The sequence below is a fragment of the Oncorhynchus mykiss genome, chromosome 12 (assembly GCF_057628025.1).
Source record: "Oncorhynchus mykiss isolate SJ-2025 chromosome 12, ASM5762802v1, whole genome shotgun sequence".
Lineage (NCBI taxonomy): Eukaryota > Metazoa > Chordata > Actinopteri > Salmoniformes > Salmonidae > Oncorhynchus > Oncorhynchus mykiss.
This window is the reverse complement of record NC_143033.1, coordinates 28,997,302-29,024,788: the sequence shown is the minus strand read 5'-3', so window position 1 is coordinate 29,024,788 and position 27,487 is coordinate 28,997,302. Positions and strand designations below refer to the sequence as shown.

Genomic DNA, 27,487 nt, shown 5'->3' with positions numbered 1-27,487 from the left:
TATCTTATGTTATCTATGAAGATGAACACAAATTCACACCATTAATGTTTAGTAAGATTATTATACTTTTTTATTTAAAGTTGATTTAGATAAAGACATGTACACATTGAACAAACAATCATCCGATGCATTGCACAATAGTATTCATAGCTTACAAAAATGTTAAACACCAGTCAAAAACAAAGAAAGAAAGAATAACACACAAAGCACAAAAAGCCACTTCTACCTCTATCAACGACGCCACAACTAAAATAACTTATTTGAGTATGCTCCCCACATGAAGTCACATGTTTGCTGTCATGGATCTGAAATAGACAAAACATGTACTTTTTCAACACTTGTCACATTCTGGTCAGTGTGACAGGTCCTGTATGAGGGTAATTTGTACAAACAAGGACATTTTTTTTTTTTTAGAGTAGAACAATTACTATCACTGCTCTACCAAAACCATTAATGTACATGCAGCTCTCCTGGTGAGAGAAAGAGAATAACAAACTAAAAGTATATTGTTGCCTACAGTTGCTTACAAAGAGTCCAGATGACATTGTTCTCTGTATTTTACATTGAGTAGAATTTATTTTTCAAATGACAACAAAGGAGGGGCATTTCTTCTCAACGGGTCAGCAGGACAGTATTAAGTTTCAATGGTGCCTGGCCAGAGGTTGTTTCTGTGGACAAATAGAGATGACTATGAGTGTGTGAGTGTGGGTCAGAAGTCCTCACAAGGATAGTAAAACAAGGAAAACCCGGACAAGTAGGGACATTTTGCCTGTCCCCAATGAGGAAAAAGGCTATTTTAGGTTTAGGATTACAATTAGGGTTAGGTTTATGGGTTAGGGTTTATGTTTAGGGTTAGGGAAAATAGGATTTTGAATAGAAATCAATTGTTTGGTCCCCAAAAGGTATAGTAAACCAAACGTGTGTGTGTGTGTGTGTGTGTGTGTGTGTGTGTGTGTGTGTGTGTGTGTGTGTGTGTGTGTGTGTTTGGATAGCTCAGACAAATATATTTTTGTATGTACATTTGAATATTATAAAAGCATATAACAAAGACAATGGTAGTATTCTCTTCTCTGTACACCTCCAAGTGGCCACATTTTACTACACCTACAGCAGGGTTTTCGCTCCAACCCCAATCTAGCACACCTGATTCTAATAATCAGGTTTGGATTGGTGCGAAAACCTACAGGAGGGTAGCTCTCCGGGAACAAGGTTGGAGAGCCCTGACCTACAGTGACCATTCAATGGCTCATCTGCTGTTTCAGCTGAGAATTACACATATGACATAACAAAATAACCATAACTCCAGGAATGACCAATGAGGAAAATAAAAAATGAATGTTGAATTAAAATAGAGATGTCATACATAAACAACAAATATTCTGTGCCATCATTCACCAAATAATTACATTACACCCTACATTCTGTCATTCAGGGCTTTACTATAAGAATGTGGACCTCAGTCAGTCCCGCGCAATGGAGGGAAGCCTTCATTGGACTAACAAGTAGATACTGTTCTGAGAGAAGACCAGCACATTGGAGAGGGGGGTGTAAAATGGCAGTTGAATAGGTGGGTCTATAGTTTTTATTCGACCCTTGGGGGTAGCAGGTGTAAGACCAGATACAGGCTCTCCTGTGTTTCTACAGGAGCTGCTACCTGCCCAGACATTCAGAGGGTTTGGGGCTACAGTGGAACAGAGGCAGGATGTTGATCAGTAGGCTACTGTACATGTGGGATTGACTCTGCTCTTCTAGGGCCAGGAGGACTGCACTGGGATATATGGGTGGGATGGGGAAGGACAGTGTTAACCACAGTCTGTATTGTACAGTATGCTTTTTTATTTTTAAATTGAACCTTTATTTAACTAGGCAAGTTAGTTAAGAACAAATTCATATTCACAATGACGGCCTACCCTGGCCAAACCCGGACGACGCTGGGCCAATTGTGCGCCACCCTATGGGACTCTCAATCACGGCCGGATGTGTTTGGATTCGAACCAGGGACTGTAGTGCCACCTCTTGCACTAAGATGCAGTGCCTTAGACCGATGCACCACTCGAGAGCCCACATGAACACATGTAAGGTTCTCTCTTTTTTTGTCTTGGGCTGTTGTGTGATAAAGCTATGTTGGCAGGTGAATAACAGCCCTAGATGTAAAATAAGTGTGCTTTTGACAACCCTGTCAGAGCATAAGTCAAGTAGTTAATGATGGTATATACCTGAGCCATCCCAGTATTATACAGTAAGTACATTTACAGTAAGCACACCACATCCCCTCACCATGTACTGTCTATATGTCCAAATCCAGATCATTTACAGTGGGAGGTGATGTACTCGCATAGATCAGTCAATAAGCCTTATGTACAGTAGTCTACTCAAATGGGATACTAGAATCATCACAGTAGAGATCAATAAGGTATTTTGACAACTATCTCCCTCACCAACTTTAAACATCTGCTATCTGAGCAACTAACCAATCGCTGCAGCTGTACATAGTCCATCGGTAAATAGCCCACCCAATTCACCTACCTCATCCCCATACTGTTTTTATTTATTTACTTTTCTGCTCTTTTGCACACCAGTAGCTCTACCTGCACACGACCTGATCATTTATCACTCCAGTGTTAATCTGCTAATTTGTAATTATTCGCCTACCTCCTCATGCCTTTTGCACACAATGTATATAGACTCTTTTTTTTCTTTTTCTTTTCTACTGTTATTGACTTGTTTATTGTTTACTCCATGTGTAACTCTGTGTTGTTCTCTGTTCACACTGCTATGCTTTATCTTGGCCAGGTCGCAGTTGTAAATGATAACTTGTTCTCAACTAGCCTACCTGGTTAAATAAAGGTGAAATCAAATAAAATAAAAAAATAGACAAGCAGTTGTTACAGGCCTTGTTTTTTAAATTTATACTTCGAGGTTGGACGTTAGCATGTAGGGCGCACCTCGTTAGTCAGTATGTGTTACACTTGTGTTGGTTGCCATCCCATTAGTGTGAAGGTGTTTCACCTGTGCTGTCCTTTAGTTGGAGAGACCCATTTTATGTTTTGAGAAAAACAATCCTTTGTCTGAGCTTTGTTTTCTCTTTGAGCCACCATTTTGGTTTGTTAACTGTCTTTAAGTTTGATGCAGGTTTTTATTTTGCTTGCCTCTTCTTTAGTGGGCGCCTTTTAGGTTTCAGTAGTTGCTAGTCAACTTTCAGTGGACACCCCCATGAGTGTCTTTCAGAACCCCTCCTGTTGCGTTTTGGTTGTATGGTAGAAAAATTACAAGATTGTTTTAATACTATTTATGCATCAAATTAGGTTTGATGAGTACCCTCTCATCTGTGGGACTGAGTTGGGCTTCTGGGGCTTGATGTTAGCAATTGCTTTATGATGGCTTGGTGATATAACCTCAAGCCTGCATTCCATAGAATGAGTTGGTGTTTGTATACTTTGAGGTGCCAGGGAGGAGATGTCTCTGGTGTGGACGGCTGATGGGAGGAATCTTGTCTTACGGGCCAAACCCTGTTTGTTATACAATTCTTCACAGTAAATGCTATCTGGCTGGGGGATACTCCTTTCTCACATACAAATCGTAACCTTTTGACCTATTCCAGACATCTGTTTGTCACATATTCAGGAGGATGTGTCTTAACTATAAAATACTGTGGCTCAGTTCTGCTCGTTGAGCTCTCGGCATCACACTTCAGAGTGTGGGATCGACCAGCTTCATTATTGCAATAGTTAATCAATATTAAATTATTAGAATATTCCACGACACTTGTTAGTTTCCCCTTCTGTTTGAGTGACATTTTTGGTTCTTGCTGGGGAATGTAACCACACTGTAGTGCTGTAGTATAATTAAAGATTTCAGGTTTCTCAATGAAGACATCCCACTTTTCTTTTCTGCTCCCCAATTTCATGATTAAATTGGTAGTTAGTTTTGTCCCATTGCTGCAACTCCCATACGAACTCGGGAGAGACAAAGCTTGAGAGCCATGCGTCCTCCGAAACACGACCCTGCCAAGCCGCACTGCTTCTTGACACACTGCTCGCTTAACCCGGAAGACAGCGGCACCAATGTGTCAGAGGGAAGGTGGTACAACTGGCGACCGTGTCAGCGTGCATGCACCCGGCCTGCCACCGGAGTCGCAAAATGGGACAAGGACATCCCAGCTGGCCAGACCCTCCCCTAACCCAGACGACGCTGGGCCAATTGTGCACCGCCTCATTGGTCTCCCGGTTGCGGCTGGGAGAACCTGGGTCTGTAGTGATGCAGTACCTTAAACGCTGCGCCACTCGGGAGGCCCACCGCTTAGGCTGTTATTTTTTGTTGTTGTTGAATGGTCACAGTTCTGGTCTGCTTAAAGGGCTACCGCAGTTCCTGATTTGGCCTTGTTTTAGCTAAATTATTGCGCTAATTTGCTTCAGCTGTGGCAGAGTTGGTTAGACTATCCAAAGTCTAACCATCTCCAAGGTTAGTTGGTAACTGTCCATTTACACAATGTAAATTACAATTTATAGATGCTTTGAGGTTTAAGTCATTGAAATTTGGAGCTATTGGGATTTTTATGTTGTCCCATGTACATTATGTAATTTAATGATGGTCCATAACTAGCCCCATAGAGATCCAAAGTCAACCTGAATTTATCACAGGCATTACAATAGGGTCTTGTGCAGCTGCACTCCAAATTGATGATTTAAAGCCAGTTTTAGTTTGATTTGAAAATGTGGTGGAGGCTTTGTATGCAGAGTGACACAATTGCAGAGCCAAGTCAAGCTCCGTACTGCATTTGCATTGCCGTGCGCCTCTCAAATCTTGTAATAATGTGGAGGGCTCCGCATTGACATGATTGCTTGGTGGGGGTGGGAGGTTCTGTGTAAACACACTCACTTCCTTCACAAAAGCTTTGTGATGCGCAAAAAGTATGTTTGTTCTAACTTCTGCGGAGGCCCCATCGCAGTAAATGCTATACCACCAGTGCAGATGTCAGATTGACCATGCAGAGTTTTTAATTTGTGTGCTGCCAGCTGTGGGCAGGATTGAAACAAACCCAACCTTCATTTACGTTGTGATGCAGTCACTACCACAAAACTCTGTTTTGGAAAAGACTGACTTTATCACCAAAATTATCCTATTTACACATTGTAGGACATTTTGACAGAATAATAAATGTTTGACTCGTACTGTGAGAAATTGAGAAATTGTTTTATTAGGGGTAGTTTCTCTTTAACGGTTGGCTCTTGCGTAGGCACCAATGTGAGGGAGTTATTTTACACTGGCCTGGTTTTTTAATCCAGGTTCTTCACGTCATCGGGCGAAAGCGGGGAGGGAGGAGTACCCTTCTCAAATCAAACAGTAATCTGCACTAGTCGGTCATGTCAACAAGCATGCTGCATCGTCCAGAATCTCTTTTCCATGAAATAAATGTGAGAATTTAAGACAATGTTTTTATAACAAAATGTATCACATTCACTACATCTGCTTAATTACTTTTGTTTTGAGACTACTTTGCTGTCGGACGGAGCAGGCACCTGGATCACGCCCAGGAGGCAGCCCGATTCCAAATCAAATGCAATCATTTTCCAGATGATGCAAAACACACCTACACAGGTGTGATTAATCAAACCCCCTCATTAGCAGCTGGGTCTGGCCTGCTTAGCTAATTGACTGTATATGAACCAGAAAAAAAAGGAGCGAGTGTGACGTCTCGCTTCGTCTTCTGCCTCTGGTATTATCCCGGCCAGGGCACAAAAAAAATCCTGATTCCACTAATCACCTCACTTCCTTACACCAAACCAATTAGCTGATCAGCTAAGGTCCTGCCCTGACTGCTGATTGATCACATGAAGTGGTTGTGAGAGTAATGGCATTGTGGCATCTGTCAGTTTGAAGGCTATTTTCTAGAGCTTGGCAGAAGCCCCACCTGACTCCTCTGGAGATAAGCTGATGGAGGGCTGAGTGAGGACTGCTTGGTGGGCACATAGTAAGATATGAGAACAGAACATAGTGTGATTCACTCTACAAGTGTGTATATAATGAAAAATATAGATTTTCATAGATGTTAGAGGTTAAGATACTGTTTCTACTGTTGAGCCCCTGTACCCCCCTCCCTTTAGATTCACATACACTACTGTTAAGAGCACCAAGCCCACACATTTAGATCTGTCTCGTGGTGAGTTAAAACAGATTGCTGTATATTGCCTGGAGTACCACATCATACTGTCACCTGTGTATTATGATTATTATTATTATTTTTAGTAGTAGTAGTGACAAATAGGAGAGGAACCTTTTTTTATTTTTTATTTTTTTATTTTTACAACTGACTTCTTTAACTGTCCTCACCTCTCTCACACCGATGGCTCTGATCATGCCTCAACGCCAAAAGAGGCAGATTATGGACCAAGGAAACTAGAAGCCTAAGAAGATGACCCCTATCACTGTATGTTGTGTACTGTTCACACTGGGGATATTGGCCGTGGGCGCTCACTTCAGTATTTCTCCCCTCCGTCTAATGTCTCCAAAAACTTTAACTACATTTTAAATATGGAGTTTCTCAATCATATTCCTGTTGTAATGTCGCCTGTAGAATTGCACCTTCAGATTCTCTTTTCCCCTTTCATCCAATCTACCCTTCTCCATTCTATATCTTCCACTCGTCTCCTGCAGTCTGGCATCTTGTCGACAGAAAGTTCTTCTTCTGCTCCCAGTCATTGAAGTTCATCAACAGCGACGGCGTGTGATCGGAAAGCAGACTGTGCCAGTAAAGAGGCTGAGCTCACCTGTATCCAGCCAAACAGCCAATGCCACCTTCCCAAGCAAAACCAACAGCACCCACTCCACTGTCTGTTTTATCTTCTCTCTATTATCATCATCCTCTCATCTCACCATACCTCTCTCTGCCTCTACTTTCTCTTAAAGAGGCAATCTGCAGTTGCTACATACATTTTTGGACTTAAAAATGAATGAGAAAGATATATATATCTCCATTGATTCTTGAAGAATGTAATTTATCAATGCCTCGTAAACTGAGTTTAACTGTTGTACCCCATCCGAACATAATATACTTTGGCTTAAAACAAGCTTATTCTTTGTTAAATAAAGTAAATTTACACAAACATATAGCCTTAACGTGGTTCAAAATACAATTTTGATATCATGGAGGTCAGCCCCATCCCTCAGCTTTTTACTGAAACGGGTGGGGAATTGGCTTTGTTATTGTTTCAACTGCCGATTGCCTCTAACTCATCCTCTTTCTCTGCTCAGTGTGGTTGATGGAGGGCAAAGTGGATGTGTGTCAGGTAAAGCTCCACCATTACACACAGGCCTACAAAATGTCTACCTTTAGTAAGTTTGCTAGACGATCACACTGGTAATGTAGTCATACTTTGCATTAATCTGTCTTCTAATGCCATTTCTTCCGCTCTCACTCCCTCTTTCTCTCCCAGGGTGACAGTGGGGGTCCCCTTGTGTTCCTATCCTGGTTTTGGCAGCTGGTGGGGGTGGTGAGCTGGGGGGTGGGCTGTGCCTGCCGGGGCACCCTGGGGTCTACTGAAGAGTATGTGATGGATAACAGATACCTCATTGTGTTGCATTCCCACTTTTACAGGTGTCGTTGAAATTCCTTACCTGATATGATTTGGTTCTCCTTTTTTGTTTCAGAAGTACTACTGAAAATCCAGTTTCTCTCAGCGGTAACTACTGTAAACTGACTGGTATTCTCTCTCGTTGAGCGCTGAGTGGTTCTGGAAAACATTCACACAGTCAAAAGACATACACACTGCACTGACTCACAATACTGAGCTGTAAAGTTTCTTTGTGTTCTTATTTTATATTATCTTAGAGACTTTGAGTTATGTATTTCATTTTTTACAAATATTTTATGGTTGATTAATGATTTGTCCAATTTTGACAGGAAAAAAAAAGACAATGTACTATTATATTCAAAAGTTTATTGGATTCTTGTGGCTTTTTATAATAAATCATATGAGCGGATATGCATGATGGAGAGATTACATGGGAGGCATCATTTGAGGGAATAGGAGAAACATGGCTGTACATTCATATTAGTTGGAAGAGGAATGTGGGACTAAGGGGTCAGTATTGTCTGGGTACATTATAGATTCAAACATTCTGTTGTCTTAAGTGCAATAATGGATGAGGTCACTATTTCCGCTACTACAACTTGGCACAACAAAGTGTTCTCAGAATTTCCAAACCACAAAGATTGAACTTTTGCTTCACCTATCCAGTTTTCAGTACAGTTGTCAAAATAAAGGGAACAAGGAAGACAGTTGGTACTAGGTCATCCAGAACTGTGTAAGGGCATTTCAACAGAACGCGTGAGTCACTTTCACAGTTCGGCTTTGTTTAGAGGTTATACATGTAACATTTCCACCTGCAACTAGCGCCAAATGTCAATTACATACCAGTAGAAGCAAAGGAATAGAAATCACAAGAATAAAATCTACTTTTTAGAAAGCTGCGTGACGCTGCAAATTAGTTGTGTACAACTTCCTGCATTACGATTGGTTCTCGTTTGTGAGGTTGACAACAATAGCAAGAACATTAGCAGTACAAAACTTCTTCGTCCTTGTAACAATCTTTTTTGGATTGTGATACGGTAAGCTGTACTATGTCATTTGTAAGCATTTGTAAGCAGTCGCCTTTAAAAAAAAAACATGATGCAATTGGATTTATGGCTTACATCTTACATGTTGCTCCTTGAAATTACACTGTATATTGCATAGCTCCATAGGTTCTAACATTCAGGAACCTTTGAAGGTCTTTTCACACATCACAACAGAACTAAACTTGACATGAGAGAAGACACAACTATGTGCCTTCCAAACATTGACAAAAAGGGCCACATACTGTAGTAACAGAAAAAAAGAGGCTAGCTTCCCAGAGTGAGAAGGGAAAGCTTATACATCAGTGCATTACAGGCTAAATAAGTATTCAAATCTGCGCAGCAAGGTCTGCACTATGTACCTCTCCTTTGTACTTAATCGATTGGCCAGAATCTCTATACAGGTGATTTCACAGGTCTGAACCAGACAGTCTCTGTTTAAAAACAATGAAAACGAGCAGTGCTGCAGACCTCAAGGACTGAATACCCTTGAACTATAAGCCTATGTTCCTCATCTACCCTGGATCAACTCCATATCCCATATGCCACTTTGATTACTGTTGCTCTTGTCATTTTTATTGCTTACATTATCACAGTAAAAGGAACTCAAAATGGTTTATTGGAATCCTGCAGTAGCTACAGTATAGTTATGTTGATGTGATGTCAGGGCAGCTTTGCGAAAGCAAATCCCATTGAGGGAACTGCAGCAGCCTGTCCTACAGTGCGTGGATGTCTTCCTCTCCGTAGTGGTGTTTGTGTTTGCATAGTATCACTGTTATCTTAGGAGAGTATGAATCAGCCAGGGATTCAGTGCCACAAGCTCAAAGCCATGTCCAACCAGAGATAGTACATGTACTACTGTCGATGGCCAAACCATGGTGTCGGTCTGTTCTCATCTAAGACAGCAAAGATTATTCATTCAACTTTACCCTCATGTTAAATATACATTTAGGTTAATTCACTCACTGCTCCACCGATACAACACATCTCTGTTTACACACATGTCTAGCACAGCCGAAGAATATACATATCTACGGTAAAGTGCCCAAAATATCCTCCTGCTATTGCTACAAGCCAGTGCATTTATTTGAAGGGCTATGCTATGGGAACAGCAACACCAGGGGTTGTCCACATTAGAAACAGGTTCAGCAAGTGATTGAGGGAGGTATATTTGTTATGTTTATACAATGACAGATTCAGCAAGTTCCTGGACAATGGACATAGACGTGAACTTCTTCCCTGAACATGGGTTTTCCACAATTCTGTCACACACTGGAAGTATCTTCAAAACAACTATTGTATCTTGACATTGTAGTTCACTAGCAATGGGTTTCCATTGCTAGTCAATGACATTCCATTCCTGATCAGATATGGGTTTCTCCCAGTCCATTCCTGATCAGACGTGGGTTTCTCAGGGTTATCCCAGTCCATTCCTGATCAGACGTGGGTTTCTCAGGGTTATCCCAGTCCATTCCTGATCAGACGTGGGTTTCTCAGGGTTATCCCAGTCCATTCCTGATCAGACGTGGGTTTTTCAGGGTTATCCCAGTCCATTCCTGATCAGACATGGGTTTTTCAGGGTTATCCCAGTCCATTCCTGATCAGACGTGGGTTTCTCAGGGTTATCCCAGTCCATTCCTGATCAGACGTGGGTTTTTCAGGGTTATCCCAGTCCATTCCTGATCAGACGTGGGTTTCTCAGGGTTATCCCAGTCCATTCCTGATCAGACGTGGGTTTCTCAGGGTTATCCCTGTCCATTCCTGATCAGACGTGGGTTTCTCAGGGTTATCCCAATCCATTCCTGATCAGACGTGGGTTTCTCAGGGTTATCCCTGTCCATTCCTGATCAGATGTGGGTTTCTCAGGGTTATCCCAGTCCATTCCTGATCAGACATGGGTTTCTCAGGGTTATCCCAGTCCATTCCTGATCAGACGTGGGTTTCTCAGGGTTATCCCAGTTTGGCAAAATAAATGGGCTGAATATGAGATATTAGTTGTGTGTCTATTCTACACTGTCCAGTAAAGATCGGTTCCAGTCTTTCACGCTACCTGCAACCTAAATGCTGCTCCATGCATCTCTTTATGGTGTAGTTAGTGGAGGTTTCCGTAATGACTGTAGCTGATCGATATGTTTTTTTGCAGATGGTGAATTTGTGTTGAATCATGAGCCATGAATGAACCATCATAAATTCTGCTGGGTACTTATTGCAGTGTGTAAAAACATGAATGTGTGTGAATGTGCTCTGTACAGCAAAGAGAGATCCATTTGTAAATTACTTACTATAAGAAATGTGGCGGATATTTCTATTGGGGGGGGGGGGGGGGGGTTAATGTTCATGCCAGAAGACCCACTTTACCAAATAGTGTGCATAGCCTTGGCACACTGGATGTAGCAGGGGTTGGCATGATATGAGGAGATTTAGATCCAGGTTCAAAGCAGACAGAACTTACCACATTATATGTGGTTAAATCTTGGATTCCAGAAAGGAACACAAGAGAGAGTACATGTCTATTGTCAAGCATTGTGTCTCTAAATCTGCCCTGGGGTTTCACATGCTTATAAATACATTAAAAAGGTTATTTGTCTTAAAAGCAGCATTAGTAGAGGTTCATTTTTTTCTAGTGGGTTGGTTTCAAGGGATTGTCTATAATTTCATTCATCAGCTTGCAGTATTATTCACTTGCGTTTTTCTGCGTTTGGTAAATGGTTTTGCAGTATTTAGTCTTCCTATCAGCAGAGGAAGATAGAAGCGCTAACAGGCACCAGTGCTTTATATCAAGCAAAGAAAGTGTATTAAGTTCTGAACTGGATCCTTTCTCACATCTCACCACAGCATCACCCTTTTAAAGACCTTAGTTTCTAAATATTATAAAATAAGCTTAATTAATCACTTTTGGATAGGCAGAGTTAATATCATTGTATTCTATCTAAACAACACTAAACTCAACTCTATGTGAATCAGAGCATTACTGAATAAGCTGAATCTGACGTGGCAAAATGTCACTGGAGATTGAATTAGACTGCGTGTTTCTACAAAACACAATATTTTAATTTGTAGACCATTTCAGTTAAGCCCAGAGTAGTACGGTTGGTGAAGAGAGGAGGATCCAGCACAGTTTAAACAACATTATTACATTGCGTTATTCCCTGTCTCAAGCGTATATTCAATTAATCTCTTTTTTTGTTTTTTATTATCATATGAAAAACGGTCCTAGGTTTAAGATTTTTTTTGAAACAATATACCAACTTGAACATATGGGGGTGGTTTCCCAGACACAGCCTAAGCTTATTGGACTAACAAACACTTTCAATGAAGAATCTCCATCGGACGTGCTTCTCAGTCCAAAAAACCTGCCCAAGAAACCTGCCCATGGAGTCACGAGTGCATACACATGTTTGTGCATATAAATATATGCATAGATATAACTGTATATTTATATATGGTTGTACATACATGCAAGTACTCTCATTTCTTCTTTGGTGTCGTTGGTTTCGAAGTTTTGGATCCTGAGACATTGTTTGTTTCATCTGCTGAGGAAGATTGTACAAGGCACTCGATCTTTCTGTGGAGGGGAGGAACAGAGGAGAGAGGAGGGTTAGAAGAGACACCTGCGTTTTCTACGTATTTGACATTGTAGCCCGACTTTATTGATGCTTTACTACAGTTTGGAGGCACCAAGATGAGCTGAAGGTGTTTCTCTGTGAGGATGGCCAGTTGGCTACTCTCTGTGGCCCCATCTGTCTTACTCACTTCTTCTCCTCGATTTTGAAGAGAACGAAGAGGATGAAGTTCTTCACCAGCATGAAAGTCATCAGCAGGGCGATGGCTCCGCCAACTGCAGAAGCAATTATGATGGTGAGAGTGTTGTCCACCACTCGTACTGCCGAGAAGGAACCAGGGAGAGGAGAAGGTAGAGGCTGATCAGACAAACAGTACCTACCTACAGTGCATCGTCTACAGCACAACACATCTAGACTTTGTGGTCCATATAGTATTCGCCCTGCCCATTGGCAGCACCAGAGGACCTACAGTATATGATCTGCCTGCAATAAAGCAAAGAGAACGCTAGTTAATACTCACACTCGTCCACCACGACAAGGGTAAAGATAGCGCTGTGGTTCTTGCCCTTCTCTTTGGGGTTGCGTCCGAAGCAGGTGTACTGGCCCTCGTCCTCAAAGGTGATGTTCCAAAGCAGGATGGAGATGTTGTTGTGATCACCGGTGCCGATAAAATCCACCCGTTCCCGGAAGATACTCACTGGATGGGGATCCATCCCATCTAACGGAATCACAGACTCACACACCTGAGAGGACCAGGCAGTCGACAATCATCTAACACTCACAATATCTGACCACAACTCCAATCAAAACACTCACAATAGCGATATCACTTACTGATGCAGGAAAACCATTGGGTCTTCACCACAAATTAGAACACTTGAAAATATGATCTCCCCACACTGACTTTGAACATCCCTGCCGCTATCTGTGTGAGATTTGAGCTGACAAATGACAGTAGTTGTTGTGCGGCTTCTGTTGCTGCAGTGGGCCAGGGCAGCTCTGACCCACCTTCTGCATAGTGCCGTTGTCGTTGTACTGCCAGTTGAAGTAGAGGTTTTTGATGCCGATACAGCTGGCGTAGGTGCAGGGTAGAATCACAGTACTGCCGTTCAACGCCTCCAGGAACGGGACCTTCCCTGTGGACATCTCCAGGCCCTGAGCAGACCACACACCTGGGAGGGAGGGGGCAGGGGGAAATTTAAAAGGTAGTACACAATACTACTAAGAAATACAGAAAGGGAAAAAACAACACAAACCTGAGTGAGAAATGGCCCATTCCCAGGTTACTATAGCTCATCCATTGACATACTGTAGAGCTGTCAAATAATTATTGACTGATGTCTATTGTAATCCCCTCTACCCCTATCCCTTCTTAACTGATCCTGCAAACTTTCAGTGATTTGAAAACTACGGGCTCTATTCAACCTGTATCGCTGAAGGAAATGTAAAAGTAAATTTACACATTCAAAACAGAATGATGGCAAATGTCGTGCATTTCTGCAGTAACCAGACAGAAACATGTAGAACATCTCAGCAGAATATTTAATCATTCCAAACACAGCTGATTGCAATTTCAGCTAAAAGTCTACCCAAGTGTCCTGTTTTTAGTCTCGTTACCAAAACAGACAAAAGAGGAAGGCTTCGGAATGATTTAGGTTGGAAACATGAATCAAGGTAGACAGGTTGGTGGGGAAAGAAGAGTGGCAGGGAGAGGGAGAATGCGTGGAGGACAAAGGAGAAAAAGAGAAGAGAAGAGTGGTGGGCCAAAATACCAGCCAAAATACCAGCAACAGTGTGTGAAAACCTTGTGAAGACTTACAGAAAACGTTTGACCTCTGTCATTGCCAACAAATAGTATATAACAAGTATTGAGATAAACTTTTGTTATTGACCAAATACTTATTTTCCACCATAATTTGCAAATAAATTCATTAAAAATCCTACAATGTGATTTTGTCTGTCATAGTTGAAGTGTACCTCTGATGAAAATTACAGGCCTCTCTCATCTTTTTAAGTGGGAGAACTTGCACAATTGGTGGTTGACAAAATACTTTTTTGCCCACTGTACATATGAGATGTGTAATGTAGGGTATGTAAACATTATATAAAGTGGCATTGTTTAAAGTGACCAATGATACATTTATTACATCCATTTTTTTTATTATTAAAGTGGCTGGAGTTGAGTCAGTATGTTGGCAGCAGCCAGTCAATGTTAGTGGTGGCTGTTTAACAGTCTGATGGCCTTGAGATAGAAGCTGTTTTTCAGTCTCTCGGTCTCAGCTTTGATACACCTATACTGACCTCGTCTTCTGGATGATAGCGGGGTGAACAGGCAGTGGCTTGGTGGTTGTTGTCCTTGATGATCTTTTTGGCCTTCCTGTGACATCGGGTGGTGTAGGTGTCCCGGAGGGCAGGTAGTTTGCCCACGGTGATGCGTTGTGTAGACCTCATCACCTTTTGGAGAGCCTTACGGTCGGAGCAGACAAATTTCTTCAGCCTCCTGAGGTTGAAGAGGCGCTGTTGCGCTTTCTTCACCACGCTGTCTGTGTCGGTGGACCATTTCAGTTTGTCAGTGATGTGTACGCCGAGGAACTTAAAACTTTCCACCACTGTCCCGTCGATGTGAAATCCACGATCATCTTGATTTTTTGACGTTGAGTGCGAGGTTATTTTCCTGACACCACTCCCCGAGGTCCCTCACCTCCTCCCTGTAGGCCGTCTCGTCGTTGTTGGTAATCAAGCCTACCACTGTAGTGTCGTCTGTAAACTTGATGATTGAGTTGGAGGTGTGCATGGCCACACAGTCATGGGTGAACAGGGAGTACAGGAGAGGGCTGAGAACGCACCCTTGTGGGGCCCCACTGTTAAGGATCAGCGGGGTGGAGATGTTTCCTACCTTCACCACCTGGGGGCGGCCCGTCAGAAAGTCCAAGACCCAGTTGCACAGGGCAGGGTCGAGACCCAGTGTCTGACGAGTGACGATTTTGACGAGTTTGGAGGGTACTATGGTGTTAAATGCTGAGCTGTAATCGATGAACAGCATTCGTACATAGGTATTCCTCTTGTCCCGATGGGTTAGGGCAGTGTGATTGCGTTGTCTGTGGACCTATTGAGGTGGTAAGCAAATTGGAGTGGGTCTAGGGTGTCAGGTAGAGTGGAGGTGATATGATCCTTAACTAGTCTCTCAAAGCACTTCATGATGACGTTACCTTAGCTTTCTTGGGAACAGGAACAATGGTGGCCCTCTTGAAGCATGTGGGAACAGCGGACTGGGATAGGGATGGATTGAATATGTCTGTAAACACACCAGCCAACTGGTCTGCGCATGCTCTGAGGACGTGGCTAGGGATGCCATCTGAGCCGGCAGCCTTGTGATGGTTAACACGTTTAAATGTTTTACTCACGTTGGCTGTGGTGAAGGAGAGCCTGCAGGTTTTGGTATCGGGCCGTGTCAGTGGCACTGTATTGTCCTCAAAGCTAGCAAAGAAGTTGTTTAGTTTGTCTGGGAGCAAGACATCGGTGTCTGCGACGGGGCTGATTTTCTTTTTGTAATCCGTGATTGACTGTAGACCCTGCCACATACTTCTCCTGTCTGAGCCGTTGAATTGCGATTTTACTTTGTCTCTATACTGATGCTTAACTTGTTTGATTGCCTTGCGGAGGGAATAGCTAAACTGTTTGTATTCAGTCATGATTAAAAGCGGTGGTTCGAGCTTTCAGTTTTGTGCGAATGCTGCCATCAATCCACGGTTTCTGGTTGGGGAAGGTTTTAATAGTCAAAGTGGGTACAACATCACCGATGCATTTGCTATTAAACTCGCTCACCGAATCTTTTGGTAGATAATGCGGTCGACATTTGATTGTAAGGAATTCTAGGTCAGGTGAACAAAAGGACTTGAGTTTCTGTATGTTGTTATGGTCACACCCCGACTCATTAATCATAAGGCATACACCTCCGCCCTTCTTCTTACCAGAGAGATGTTTGTTTCTGTCGGCGCGATGCGTGAAGAAACCAGGTGGCTGTACTGACTAACGTATCCTGAGTGAGCCATGTTTCCGTGAAACAGAGAATGTTACAATCTCTGATGTCTCTCTGGGAGGCAACCCTTGTTCTAATTCCATCTACCTTGTTGTCAAGAGACTGGACATTGGCGAGTAGTATACTCGGGAGCGGTGGGCGATGTGCACATCTACGGAGCCTGACCAGAAGACCACTCCATCTGCGCCATTATTTTGGGTCACCTACTGGGATCCGATCCATTGTCCTTGGTGGTGGTCCAACCAGAGGATCCGCTTCGGGAAAGTCATATTCCTGGTCGTAATGTTGGTAAGTTGAAGTTTCTCTTATATCCAATAGTTCCTCTCGGCTGTATGTAATATGACTTAAGATTTCATGGGGTAACAATGTAAGAAATAATACATGAAAAAAAACAATACTGCATAGTTTCCTAAGAATGCAAAGTGAGGCGACCATCTCTGTCGGCGCCATCACAGTCTGCCCTCCTGTTTTTCCCAGTCTCTCTTTTTCACACCCTCCTGGTTTTGAACCTTCCCTGTCCTGACTCTGAGCCTGCCTGCCAACCTGTACCTTTGCTACACATAACTACATATTACAGTACAATACAGTATTTTTTTAACTTATACTGACATTTTGAAATATGCTGATTGTTGTGTTTTTCAGTAGGATCCAAAGGTTGACTCCCTCAGGAGGGAGAGGCAGAATATTATCAGATGAGCAGGAAATTGCTATTGTTGACATGGTAATTGGCAACGATGCAATAAAACTGCAGGAAATTTGGGACAGAGTGCTGGCAGACAATATCACTTTTGGGAATGTGAATACGGTCAGCACAACGACAATTGCAAGAGTCCCAGAGAAACATAAAATAAGGATGAAGCAGTTGTACACTGTACCCTGGCTGTACTGTATTTTAGAGTAAATGAGATGGAATTCAGGCAAACTTCACATACGTTCTTCGTTGTGGATGAAGCTGGATTCAACCTGGCAAAGACATGCTGCAGAGGAATGAAATTTGATTGGACAGATCAACCATGGATGTCCCAGGCCAGAGAGGAGCTAACATCACAATGTGTGCAGCACTGTCTAATGATGGTTTGCTGTTACACAAACCACTCATTGACCCCTACTATACAGAGAGGCTCATTTCTTTTCTGGATGACCTGCATAATCGACTTGTGCCAGCGGAGGAAAGAAGGGCAAGAAACTCCTACCTTCTGCTGCAGTCACAGACTGGTTTGCTGCACATCCCAGGATGTCAGCACTATTCCTGCCTCCATACTCTCCCTTCCTAAACCCCATAGAGGAGTATCTCTGCGTGGAGGTGGAAGGTTTATGACCACCATCCACATGGCTAGATGTCCTTACTGGATGCCATGAATGCGGGGTGTGGAGACACTTGTCCTGAAGACTGCCAGGGTGTGGAGACACTTCTCCTGAAAACTGCCAGGGTGTGGAGATACTTCTCCTGAAAACTGCCAGGGTGTGGAGACACTTCTCCTGAAGACTGCCAGGGTGTGGAGATACTTCTCCGGAAGACTGCCAGGGTGTGGAGACACTTCTCCTGAAAACTGCCAGGGTGTGGAGACACTTCTCCTGAAGACTGCCAGGGTGTGGAGACACTTCTCCGGAAGACTGCCAGGGTGTGGAGACACTTCTCCTGAAGATTGCCAGGGTGTGGAGACACTTCTCCTGAAGACTGCCAGGGTGTGGAGACACTTCTCCTGAAGACTGCCAGGGTGTGGAGACACTTCTCCTGAAGACTGCCAGGATGTGGAGACACTTCTCCTGAAGACTGCCAGGGTGTGGAGACACTTCTCCTGAAGACTGCCAGGGTGTGGAGACACTTCTCCTGAAGACTGCCAGGGTGTGGAGACACTTCTCCTGAAGACTGCCAGAGTGTGGAGACACTTCTCCTGAAGACTGCCAGGGTGTGGAGACACTTCTCCTGAAGACTGCCAGGGTGTGGAGACACTTCTCCTGAAGACTGCCAGAGTGTGGAGACACTTCTCCTGAAGACTGCCAGAGTGTGGAGACACTTCTCCTGAAGACTGCCAGGGTGTGGAGACACTTCTCCTGAAGACTGCCAGGGTTGGATTAGACATTCCAGAAGACACTTTACAAGATGCATCGCCAGAGAAGATATAAGATGTGATGCAGGAGAGAGGGAGAACTAGAACCCTCACAGTACTGTACAATGAGTGATTATACTAGACATGTTGATGAGAACTAGAACCCTCACAGTACTGTACAATGAGTGATTATACTAGACATGTTGATGAGAACTAGAACCCTCACAGTACTGTACAATGAGTGATTATACTAGACATGTTTTTATTATTATTGCAGCCCTGGAATTTCAGGAATGTTTTTTTTTAACTTATTTAAGTAAATTACTAAGATATAGAAAAAAAATAAAGGCTATTGACGCAAATTGTGGCATTTCTGATTCATTCTTGTTACGTATATTTTAGTACAGCCAAAGTGAAAAGGTGTTATTCTTATTCTATAATAAAATATTGATTTTTGTGAAATCATTCAAAGAGAGAAGTTAATTTATGTAATGCTCCCTGTTAGTGTTTTTAAGGTCAGTGTGTTCTGAGTGAGAATTGATGGCAGTTATGGTCGAACGAGCTTATTTTGAGACATGTACAGTATGAAGTGTTTTGAGTTTTGGAGGTGAGATGAACTGTTTGGCCAAGATTCATGTTGGTAATGCAGACTGTAGAGTTTTGAAGTAGCTTCAGTATTGACCAACGCTTCTTAGCAATTGAAAAAAACTGCACGCTTAACTATTGTACAGAGAATGTGCATATTGCAATAAGACAGGACAAGGATATACACTTCCGTACCTTCATTTGCATGCATGCACGCTGGCACACACAATTCACAGACCACACGCACTTAGGTCTGCAGTAATCTTATGGCACAGACCCCCAGTCTAGAGGTAGTGAGAGGGAGAAAGAAGGATGGGACAGGGGGAAAAAAGCGCTATTCCTACATATTACAGATGTAGGATCTTCATTTGATCACCCTGTTGCAGGAGAACTCAAGTTTCAATGTTACAGTGAAATGACTTTCTTGCAAAACGCAACAATGTAATACTAAAAATAACAAGCAGGAAATGTTTAACTTGTGAGGTTTGAAAAAGACGTACAAAGTGTGTAATTTCCCCTTTGAAATAACAAAAATGTCCATTAACATGAATTATTATCCACATTTACATTTCCTGTTGATGCAGGATTATTTTTCTGCTGTAACAAACTCGCTCAAATTAAGATCCTACATCTGTATGTACAGTTGTGTGTGTAGTATTTTATTACAGTGTTCGGGATGTTGTGAGGCCATTTAACTCAATGCAGGCTCATTAAACTCAGTAATTAGCTAATTAGTTTGGGCTCATCTCCCCTTTAAGGGAATCCAAATAACGCAGGTCCCACCACCTCTAACACGATCCAGATAATGCCGACACCAACACTTCTCAAGTGGACCTAAAGATGATGGATGGTTAGTCTGGTTACATGCCATCACTGGGACAATACAGTAATGCTGCTCACATACTTTCCTCCTCTGCCCAGTCTGTTCTCTCCTCAAATTCACTAAACAATAGTATTAACTGTCCTGGCTATCCCATTTTCTCTTGCTCTGTTTGTCCCTCTGCAGCCCCCATTCCTAAATATTTTTTCTCCCTCTGTTTTTACATCACACCTCAGCTGTGTGACACATCGTCAATAACCGACTCAAGGTCAGGTTTAGACAAGCAGTTTGGGATAATACATGGCTGTAAACTCCAGGGAGGGCTGCACAGGGAGCAAAATGACTCCTTCACTCAGATTCCTTCCCTCTTTTTCTCTTTCGCTCACACACACACACACACACACACACACAGTCCCAATGCAGCACAGTGATGCAGCAGAAACTCTCACACATCTCAGATTGTTCTGAAATTGTTTCTGTTAGATTTGCATTTTTGCAACATTGTTTTGTTGACATAAGGAATCCAAAGAAATGGCCAAAAGCTACCTCCCACAACCCACACCAATCTCACCCAAACAAAAATTATATAGTATCAGTTCTCTATGTCTGACAAGTAGTATGACGCTGAAGTATTGAGAATTGTTTCTTCATCCTCTGTAATCTATTCCCAATTAATTTGATGTATTTGAAGCTGTTAGGTTTACGTTCCATACTACATCCTGATATTACTAGGTTTAGATTAGATTTTGTTTGCCTCCCGAGTGGCGCAGCGGTCTAAGGCACTGCATCGTAGTGCTTGAGGCATCACTACAGACCCAAATTCGATCCCAGGTTATGTCAACCGGCCGTGACCGGGAGTTCCATAGGGCGGCGCACAATTGGCCCAGCTTCATCCTGGTTAGGGGGGGGATTTGGCCGGGTGGGCTTTACTTGGCTCATCACACTCTAGAAACCCCTTGTGTGGCAGGAGTTGCAGGCTGACTTCGATCATCAGTTTAACAGTGTTTCCTCCGAAACATTTGTGTGGCTGGCTTCCAGGTGAAGGGGGCGGGTGTTAAGAAGCGAGGTTTAGCGGATCATGTTTCGGAGGACGCATGATTCAACAATTGCCTTTCCCGAGCGCGTCGGGGAGTTGCAGTGATTAGACAAGATCGCAATTGGGGAGAAAAAGCAGTTAAAATACAAAAATAATAATAACAGAGTTTGTTTAGTCGTGACATGTACAGGGACGCAGATGCTCCGGGCTCCAACAGTGCAGGTACATAAAACATATAAATATATAACTGAAGCATGCTGACGCCTTTACAGGATAAGGAAACTAATATGTAATTGTGTAATTTGGGTGAACTATCCATTTAACATTGAGGGTGGGTGGGAACAGCACCATCTAGTGGTTAGAACCTGATATTACCATTCAAAAGCTTGGGGTCACTTAGAAATGTCCTTGTTTTTGAAAAGGCACATTTTTTGTCTATTAAAATAACAGAAAATTGAGCAGAAATACAGTAGACATTTTTAATCTTGTAAATTACTATTGTAGCTGGAAACGGCTGGCAGCTTCATTAAATAGTATCAACAAAACACCAGTCTCAACGTCAACAGCGGAGAGGCGACTCTGGGATGCTGGCCTTCTAGGCAGAGTTCCTCTGTCCAGTGTCTGTGTTCTTATGCCCATCTTAATCTTTTTTTTTCTCAGAACAAGAATAGACTGACGAGTTTCAGAAGAAAGATCTTTGTTTCTGGCCATATTGAGCCTGTAATCGAACCCACAAATGCTGATGCTCCAGATAGTCAACTAGTCTAAAGAAGGCCAGTTTTATTGCTTCTTTAAAATCAGCAGTTTTCAGCAAACATAATTGCAAAAGGGTTTTCTAATGACCAATTAGCCTTTTAAAATTATAAACTTGGAGTAGCTAACACAAAGCGCCATTGGAACACAGGAGTGATGGTTGCTGATAATAGGCCTCTGTACGCCTATGTAGATATTAAAAAATCTGTTGTTTCCAGCTACAATAGTCATTTGCAACATTAACAATGTCTACACTGTATCTGATAAATGTTATGTTATTTAAAAAAAACGTGCTTTTCTTTCAAAAACAAGAACATTTCTAAGTGACCCCAAACTTTTCAACAGTAGTGCAGGTTGGAACATAAATCTACTGTAACTTCAATGACTAATTTCTCTGAAGGGGAGGGGGGGGGGGGGCAACAAATTCACTGAGAACACATTGCCTAGGATGAAGAAACAATACTCAGAGCTGCAGCAGCATACTACTTGTCAGACAGAGAAATTATTACTGTATACTCATTGTTAGGGTGGGATTGGTGTGGGGTGTCCGTGGCTGGCTTTTGACAATATCTTTGGATTCCTCATGTTTTACTCATTGTTAGAGTAATGTTAGGTACTATATTTATTGAATATTTTATGAATCCTATAAATTTAAATGGCCAATTTGGATGCAATCAATTAGCTTAAATTCTCAGAGTTCAAATTATTTTTCATTAAAATAATGTTGCAGGAATGCTAATCTTATTAGTTTCTAAATACAGAAATGATTTCAGAATAATCAGAGATAGTGGGTGTCATGACTTGCTGAAATGAAATGGAACGACCCACAGGGCAGATGCACCTCCCTCTCTCTCTCCACTTTTCATTTCTTACACTGTTATTTGGTCCGCTCTCCTTTTTCCTCACTTGTTGTCTTTCTCTGTAACTTTGCATCTGGTTTTCAACTAGATACCACAGCCACAAAATCAGATTCCACAGCTTAGTCAAAATCGGCTACAAAAATGTGCTTTTTGGTCTTAATATAAGGTTATGGTAAGGTTGAAAATCAGATTTTAAGAAGATAAATTGTAGAAGGAGTTTAGTCATAATTATGACTTTGTGGCTGTGGAAACTAGTGACAACCCTGCATCTGTGTCTATATATTTTCTCGGCTGTTTGGTGACCATTGATATATAGTTGTAACTGAAGATAGTGCAGCTCCTACAGGATATGGCCATTAACTTTAGTGGAAAAATAAAAGGCAAGAGAGAAATCCAGTGATGTTGAGATAATCCAACAAAGACTTAGCCTCATACCAAATCCCAATCAGAGCCAAACCAGGACATCATACCCCAGGACACTTCACATGGTGATTGTCCCAGAAAAATAAAGGCACCCTGACCCTAGACCCTCCTATGGATTCTGTCAGAAGCCGTCTCCACTGGGTTGCTTATGTAATGACTTTGTTTCCAAACTGTCCTTTGTGAGGCTCTCCCTTGTGCTAAGCCTCTAACTGGAACAGTGATGCTCTACTTTCTAACCTACATGTGTCTCTTTCAAGAACAATTCTATCATGAAACCTCATAGACCTACCTGTACAACTATACCATCCATAGAACCAGAACTGAGCACACATCATGAACACTATCAACATTTTAGACAAAAAACTCCTCTAAACTATGAGCCTACAGTGTTTCCTAAATGACCCAGCAATCGTGTGGATATTAAATAGTTGAATTGCAGACACCGAGGCATAATTTGGCTGGAGGGAAGGGACAGGGTGGACTTGTCTTGCAGTCCTGTTGACTCAGAGCGTGAGACCCTCAGAGCCTGAACCTGAGCCTGACGGAGCCTGGCCGACTGCTCCTGGTCTGTCTAGCTGTTAATAATATGACTATGATATTTCACATAGTAAATGCTGCTGTCTTGACTTCATCTCAGACCAGTCCCCATTACCCCACTGCACTTCCACTGATACCAGCCAACTGCATTATTACTCTATTAACCTGGGCCTACAGAGGAGCTTCTCATCACACTGAAATGTTGTTACCCGGGATAAAATTGACTCCGAGTTAAAAGCTAAAGAAAAATCAATACAGTAACTCAATGTTACACAAAAGCTATTGATTTTGTGTTTACTGTAAAGGCAAAATAAAACGTGTTAAAATGGTAATGTCTGATATCAATAAAATACTTAGTGCATTCACAAAGTATTCAGACCCCTTGACTTTTTCCACATTTTGTTACCCTTTCGGCCTTAATCTAAAATGATTTAAATTGTTTCCCCCCCTCATCTACCTACACCCAATATCCCATAATGACAAAGCAAAAACGGTTTCTTAGAATGTTATACAAACGTATAAGAAATAAAAAACTGAGACATTACATTTACATAAGTATTCAGACCCTTTACTCAGTACTTTGTTGAAGCACCTTTGGCAGCGATTACAGCCTCGAGTCTTCTTGGGTATGAAGCTACAAGCTTGCCACACCTGTATTTGGGGAGTTTCTCCCATTCTTCTTTGCAGATCCTCTCAAGCTCTGTTAGGTTGGATAGGGAGCTTTGCTGCACAACTATTTTCAAGTACCTCCAGAGATGTTCAATCAGGTTCAAGTCCGGGCTCTGGTTGGGCCACTCAAGGACATTCAGAGACTTGTCCCGAAGCCACTCCTGTGTTGTCTTGGCTTTGTGCTTAGGGTCGTTGTCCTGTTGGAAGGTGAACCTTCGCCCCAGTCTGAGGTCGTGAGTGCTCTGGAGCAGGTTTTCATCAAGGATCTCTGTACTTTGCTCTGTTCATTTTGTTCCTCGATTCCAGTCCCTGAAAAACATCCTCACAACACGATGCTGCCACCACCATGCTTCACAGTAGGGATGGTGTCGAACACAATCCTGTCGTGGAGCTCTACGGACAATTCCTTCGACCTCATGGCTTGGTTTTTGCTCTGACATGCATTGTCAACTGTGGGACCTTATATAGACAGGTGTGTGCCTTTCCAAATAATGTCCAATCCATTTAATTTACCACAGGTGGACTCCAATCAAGTTGTAGAAACATCTCAAGGATGATCAATGAAACAGAATGCACCGGAGCTCAATTTCGAGTCTCATTGCAAAGGGTCTGAATACTTATGTAAATAAGGTATTTCTGTTTATTTGTAATACATTTGCACACACAAAAAAAACATGTTTCCCCTTTGTCATTATGGGTTGTTGTGTGTAGATGGATGAAGCATTTTCTTCATTTAACCCATTTTAGAATAAGGCTGTATCGTTACAAAATGTGGAAAAAGTCAAGGGGTCTGAACACTTCACAAATGCACTATATATTATTTTAGTCCTTTTAATTCTTATGAATACTATTGCTTATTGCTTTGATAAAATGCTTGTCCAAATGACTGCCACTGATAGGTCCTGAATAATAATATTCTGGATGACGTATTTAGTGACAAACCTCTGAACTCTGATTCAGGCTGTGAAACAGAGGGGTCTTATGTACACTGAAATTATAAAATCACCATTCTATCTGGTGACGTATGCTTAGGTATCCATCAAACATACTTCAGCATGCAAACTGACAGCAGTTTCTAGCCACCACACAAATGAAACTGATACAATTTCACCAATTTCACCAATGCAGTAAATGTTTCATAGCACACTACAGGGCAGTTGGGGTTGCAGAATTGGGGAAATTACTAAAACTTTACTCAACAGAACGAGAGCGAGGACAACCTGGGAGAGGTGCAGAGAGAGAGGGATTGGATGAAAGAGAAGTGATATATGACTGAGACAGAACATCTTACTGAGCAGCAAAGTGATGATCAGGCTGGTCCGGGGCCAGGTGGTGTGTGAGGACAACAGATACTTGGACCTGGGCTCCTCAGGCCCACTCTCCTGAACCTCCATGGCACTCCGATCCCGTCCAAAACAACCCCTGCTGTGGGATCCAGCCCAGGGTCCGTTGGGCTGGAGTTCTCCCCTCAGAAACTGGTCAGGTCTGTGTAAACCTGAATCGCCCTGGTCTGGTTGTTTGTTGTGCCTGGGCGACTGATCTGGTCACAACCGAGGCACCACGTCCCACTGTGTTGTTATCCAGTCCTGGTAGCGGTGCGTCTGCCTGCCAACCCCGACACTCCTGTCATGAAGACTGTAGGTTAGACAGAGGGCGAACAGGAGGGGAGAAAGAGGAAGCATGTGGGTGGGTAAGGGAAGAGGGTACAGACTTAAAAACAAACTCAAGGCGAACTAAGTCAATCAGCTATAATCTTTCAGTAAGAGAGCACTCCTAAACAGAGAAAGACGAGCAGAAATAATGAGGATTTAAGAGATAGAGATGAGACACGAGATAGAGAGAGAGACACGAGAGAGACACGAGAGAGAGAGAGAGAGAGAGAGAGAGAGAGAGAGAGAGAGAGGGAGAGAGAGAGAGGAAGAGAGGAGAGAGAGGAGAAAGAAAAAGAGAGAGAGTAAAGGGGATGTGTGCGCAGCGTGAGACAGTACTGCACCGTACCTCTTCCTGTGGCTGTATTCCCTGAGAAGCCGGACCAGCAGCCTGACTACACAGCACAGCTGAGTCAGAACACACGGCAGAGCAGCGGAGCTGAGCCAGGGGAGAATCACTGCGCACAGCCAGTCAGGGTGCAGTCAAGGAGATTCCACCAGCCAGCGATTCCTCTGCAGAGAAAGGCACGATGCAGTCCCAGTCAGAGAGAGAGGGGGGGGGGGGGGGAGAAGAGAGAGAAGAGAAAGGAGAGGGAGAAGAGAGAGAGCGAGAGAGAAGAGAAAAAGAGAGAGAGAAAGAGGAGGGGAGAGAGTGAGAGAAGAGAGCGAAGAGAGAACAAGGTAGAGAATGGACAGGAGGAGTGCTGCTGCAGTAACCCTGGTGGCTGGTGGCTGCTGGTTCGGACGGTCCTTTCTCTTCTTCCTGGATAGCAGAGCCCCAGTTTCTTCTTCCCTTTGCCTGCAAGCCTGCCCCTCTGGCTCGCTCTCAACTTTCCCCTGCACTCTCTCTCTCTTGGCTCAGTGCCTGCCTGTCCCTCTCTCTCTCTTTCTCTCTCTCCCTCCCCCACACTCTCTCTCTCTTTCGTAGCCTTCTCCTCCTCTTTACCCCCCTCCCCGTCTGCCTCCCTCTCTCTCTCCCCCCTCCCCTCTCCTGACTGTGAATGCAGACGCAGGCACTTTTGCCATAGTGCTTGTGGAGATCAGACAAAGTTCTGCAGTGCAGGTTGGAGGGGGTTCTGAAACAGAGCGCCAGGGACACGCCAGCCTCTACGCACTACCTTGTATTTAGAAACATCCTGGATGTAGAAATAGATATGACATGTTCTAACATTGATCTACGGTATGTGACAATGTCCTGGTAATAAAAAAAACTACACGTTCATCAACCACTCCCTTGAGTTACACTGCATAGCTTCAAATCACAGAATTTAGAGTGAGGATGTTTGCTGTTAAATGTGAACATATTTCACTCCTGTTATATCTGACGTCTACACCTGAATAAATGAGGGTGTGTGTTTATCTGCATTGTGAATGTGACTTTGAGAGCTCTCCCGCTCTCTCCTCCCTCCCAATCTCTGTCTGTACTCATCCTTACACTATGACAGAGTTGAGTTTCCTCTGACTGCATTTCTCTCCCCTCCTCTTCCCTCCCATCTCTCTCCTTCCCAGGTTTTCACATGATGATATGGATATGGTGTTGGTGTCTGGATAAGATGCTGTTCCCAGCCCTGCCTGGCCAAACCAGTTCTAACGACAGTATCATATTCCCGTACATCAGGATAATTAGCATCTATGACCATGAGTACACCATCTGGCAATCAAGGAGCCAGGGAGTATGTGTGAGGGATGGGATGTGTGCCTCAGAAGGTCAAACCAGTGAACATAGTGTCACTGCAGAGTCATGAGAACGTTATGCTAACGTAATGTGGCTGGCAGTGCAAAGATGAGTCAGTATGAAAAAACATGGTGACCCCCCCCCCACCCCCATCCTCTCATGTTGACACCCCTAACATCCTATGATAGATGTACCCAACACATGTCAATGAGA

The 27,487-nt window shown here is 43.0% G+C and overlaps 1 protein-coding gene across 4 annotated transcripts; it reads right to left on the bottom strand.

Annotated features, from left to right (window-relative positions):
• Positions 1-556: 556 nt before the first annotated feature.
• On the bottom strand, positions 557-26,451 carry LOC110537344 (sodium channel regulatory subunit beta-4). Of its 4 annotated transcripts, XR_005034937.2 has the most exons (8): positions 25,949-26,357; positions 25,242-25,573; positions 13,186-13,349; positions 12,698-12,920; positions 12,368-12,497; positions 12,071-12,179; positions 7,615-7,730; positions 557-668 (listed from the first exon to the last, which is right to left on the bottom strand). XR_005034937.2 is itself a non-coding variant. In XM_036937321.2 (6 exons), exons 2-6 carry the CDS (start codon positions 25,342-25,344, stop codon positions 12,083-12,085), a joined length of 717 nt encoding a protein of 238 aa, XP_036793216.1. In that variant the 5' UTR covers positions 25,345-25,585; positions 25,949-26,451; the 3' UTR covers positions 7,923-12,082. The 4 variants fall into 4 exon arrangements, 3 of the variants coding, with proteins under 3 accessions (XP_036793216.1, XP_036793215.1, XP_090048278.1); XM_036937321.2 differs by lacking the exons at positions 557-668; positions 7,615-7,730 and having other exon boundaries at positions 7,923-12,179; positions 25,242-25,585; positions 25,949-26,451; XM_036937320.2 differs by lacking the exons at positions 557-668; positions 7,615-7,730 and having other exon boundaries at positions 7,923-12,179; positions 25,949-26,448.
• Between the last annotated feature and the right edge of the window lie 1,036 nt (positions 26,452-27,487).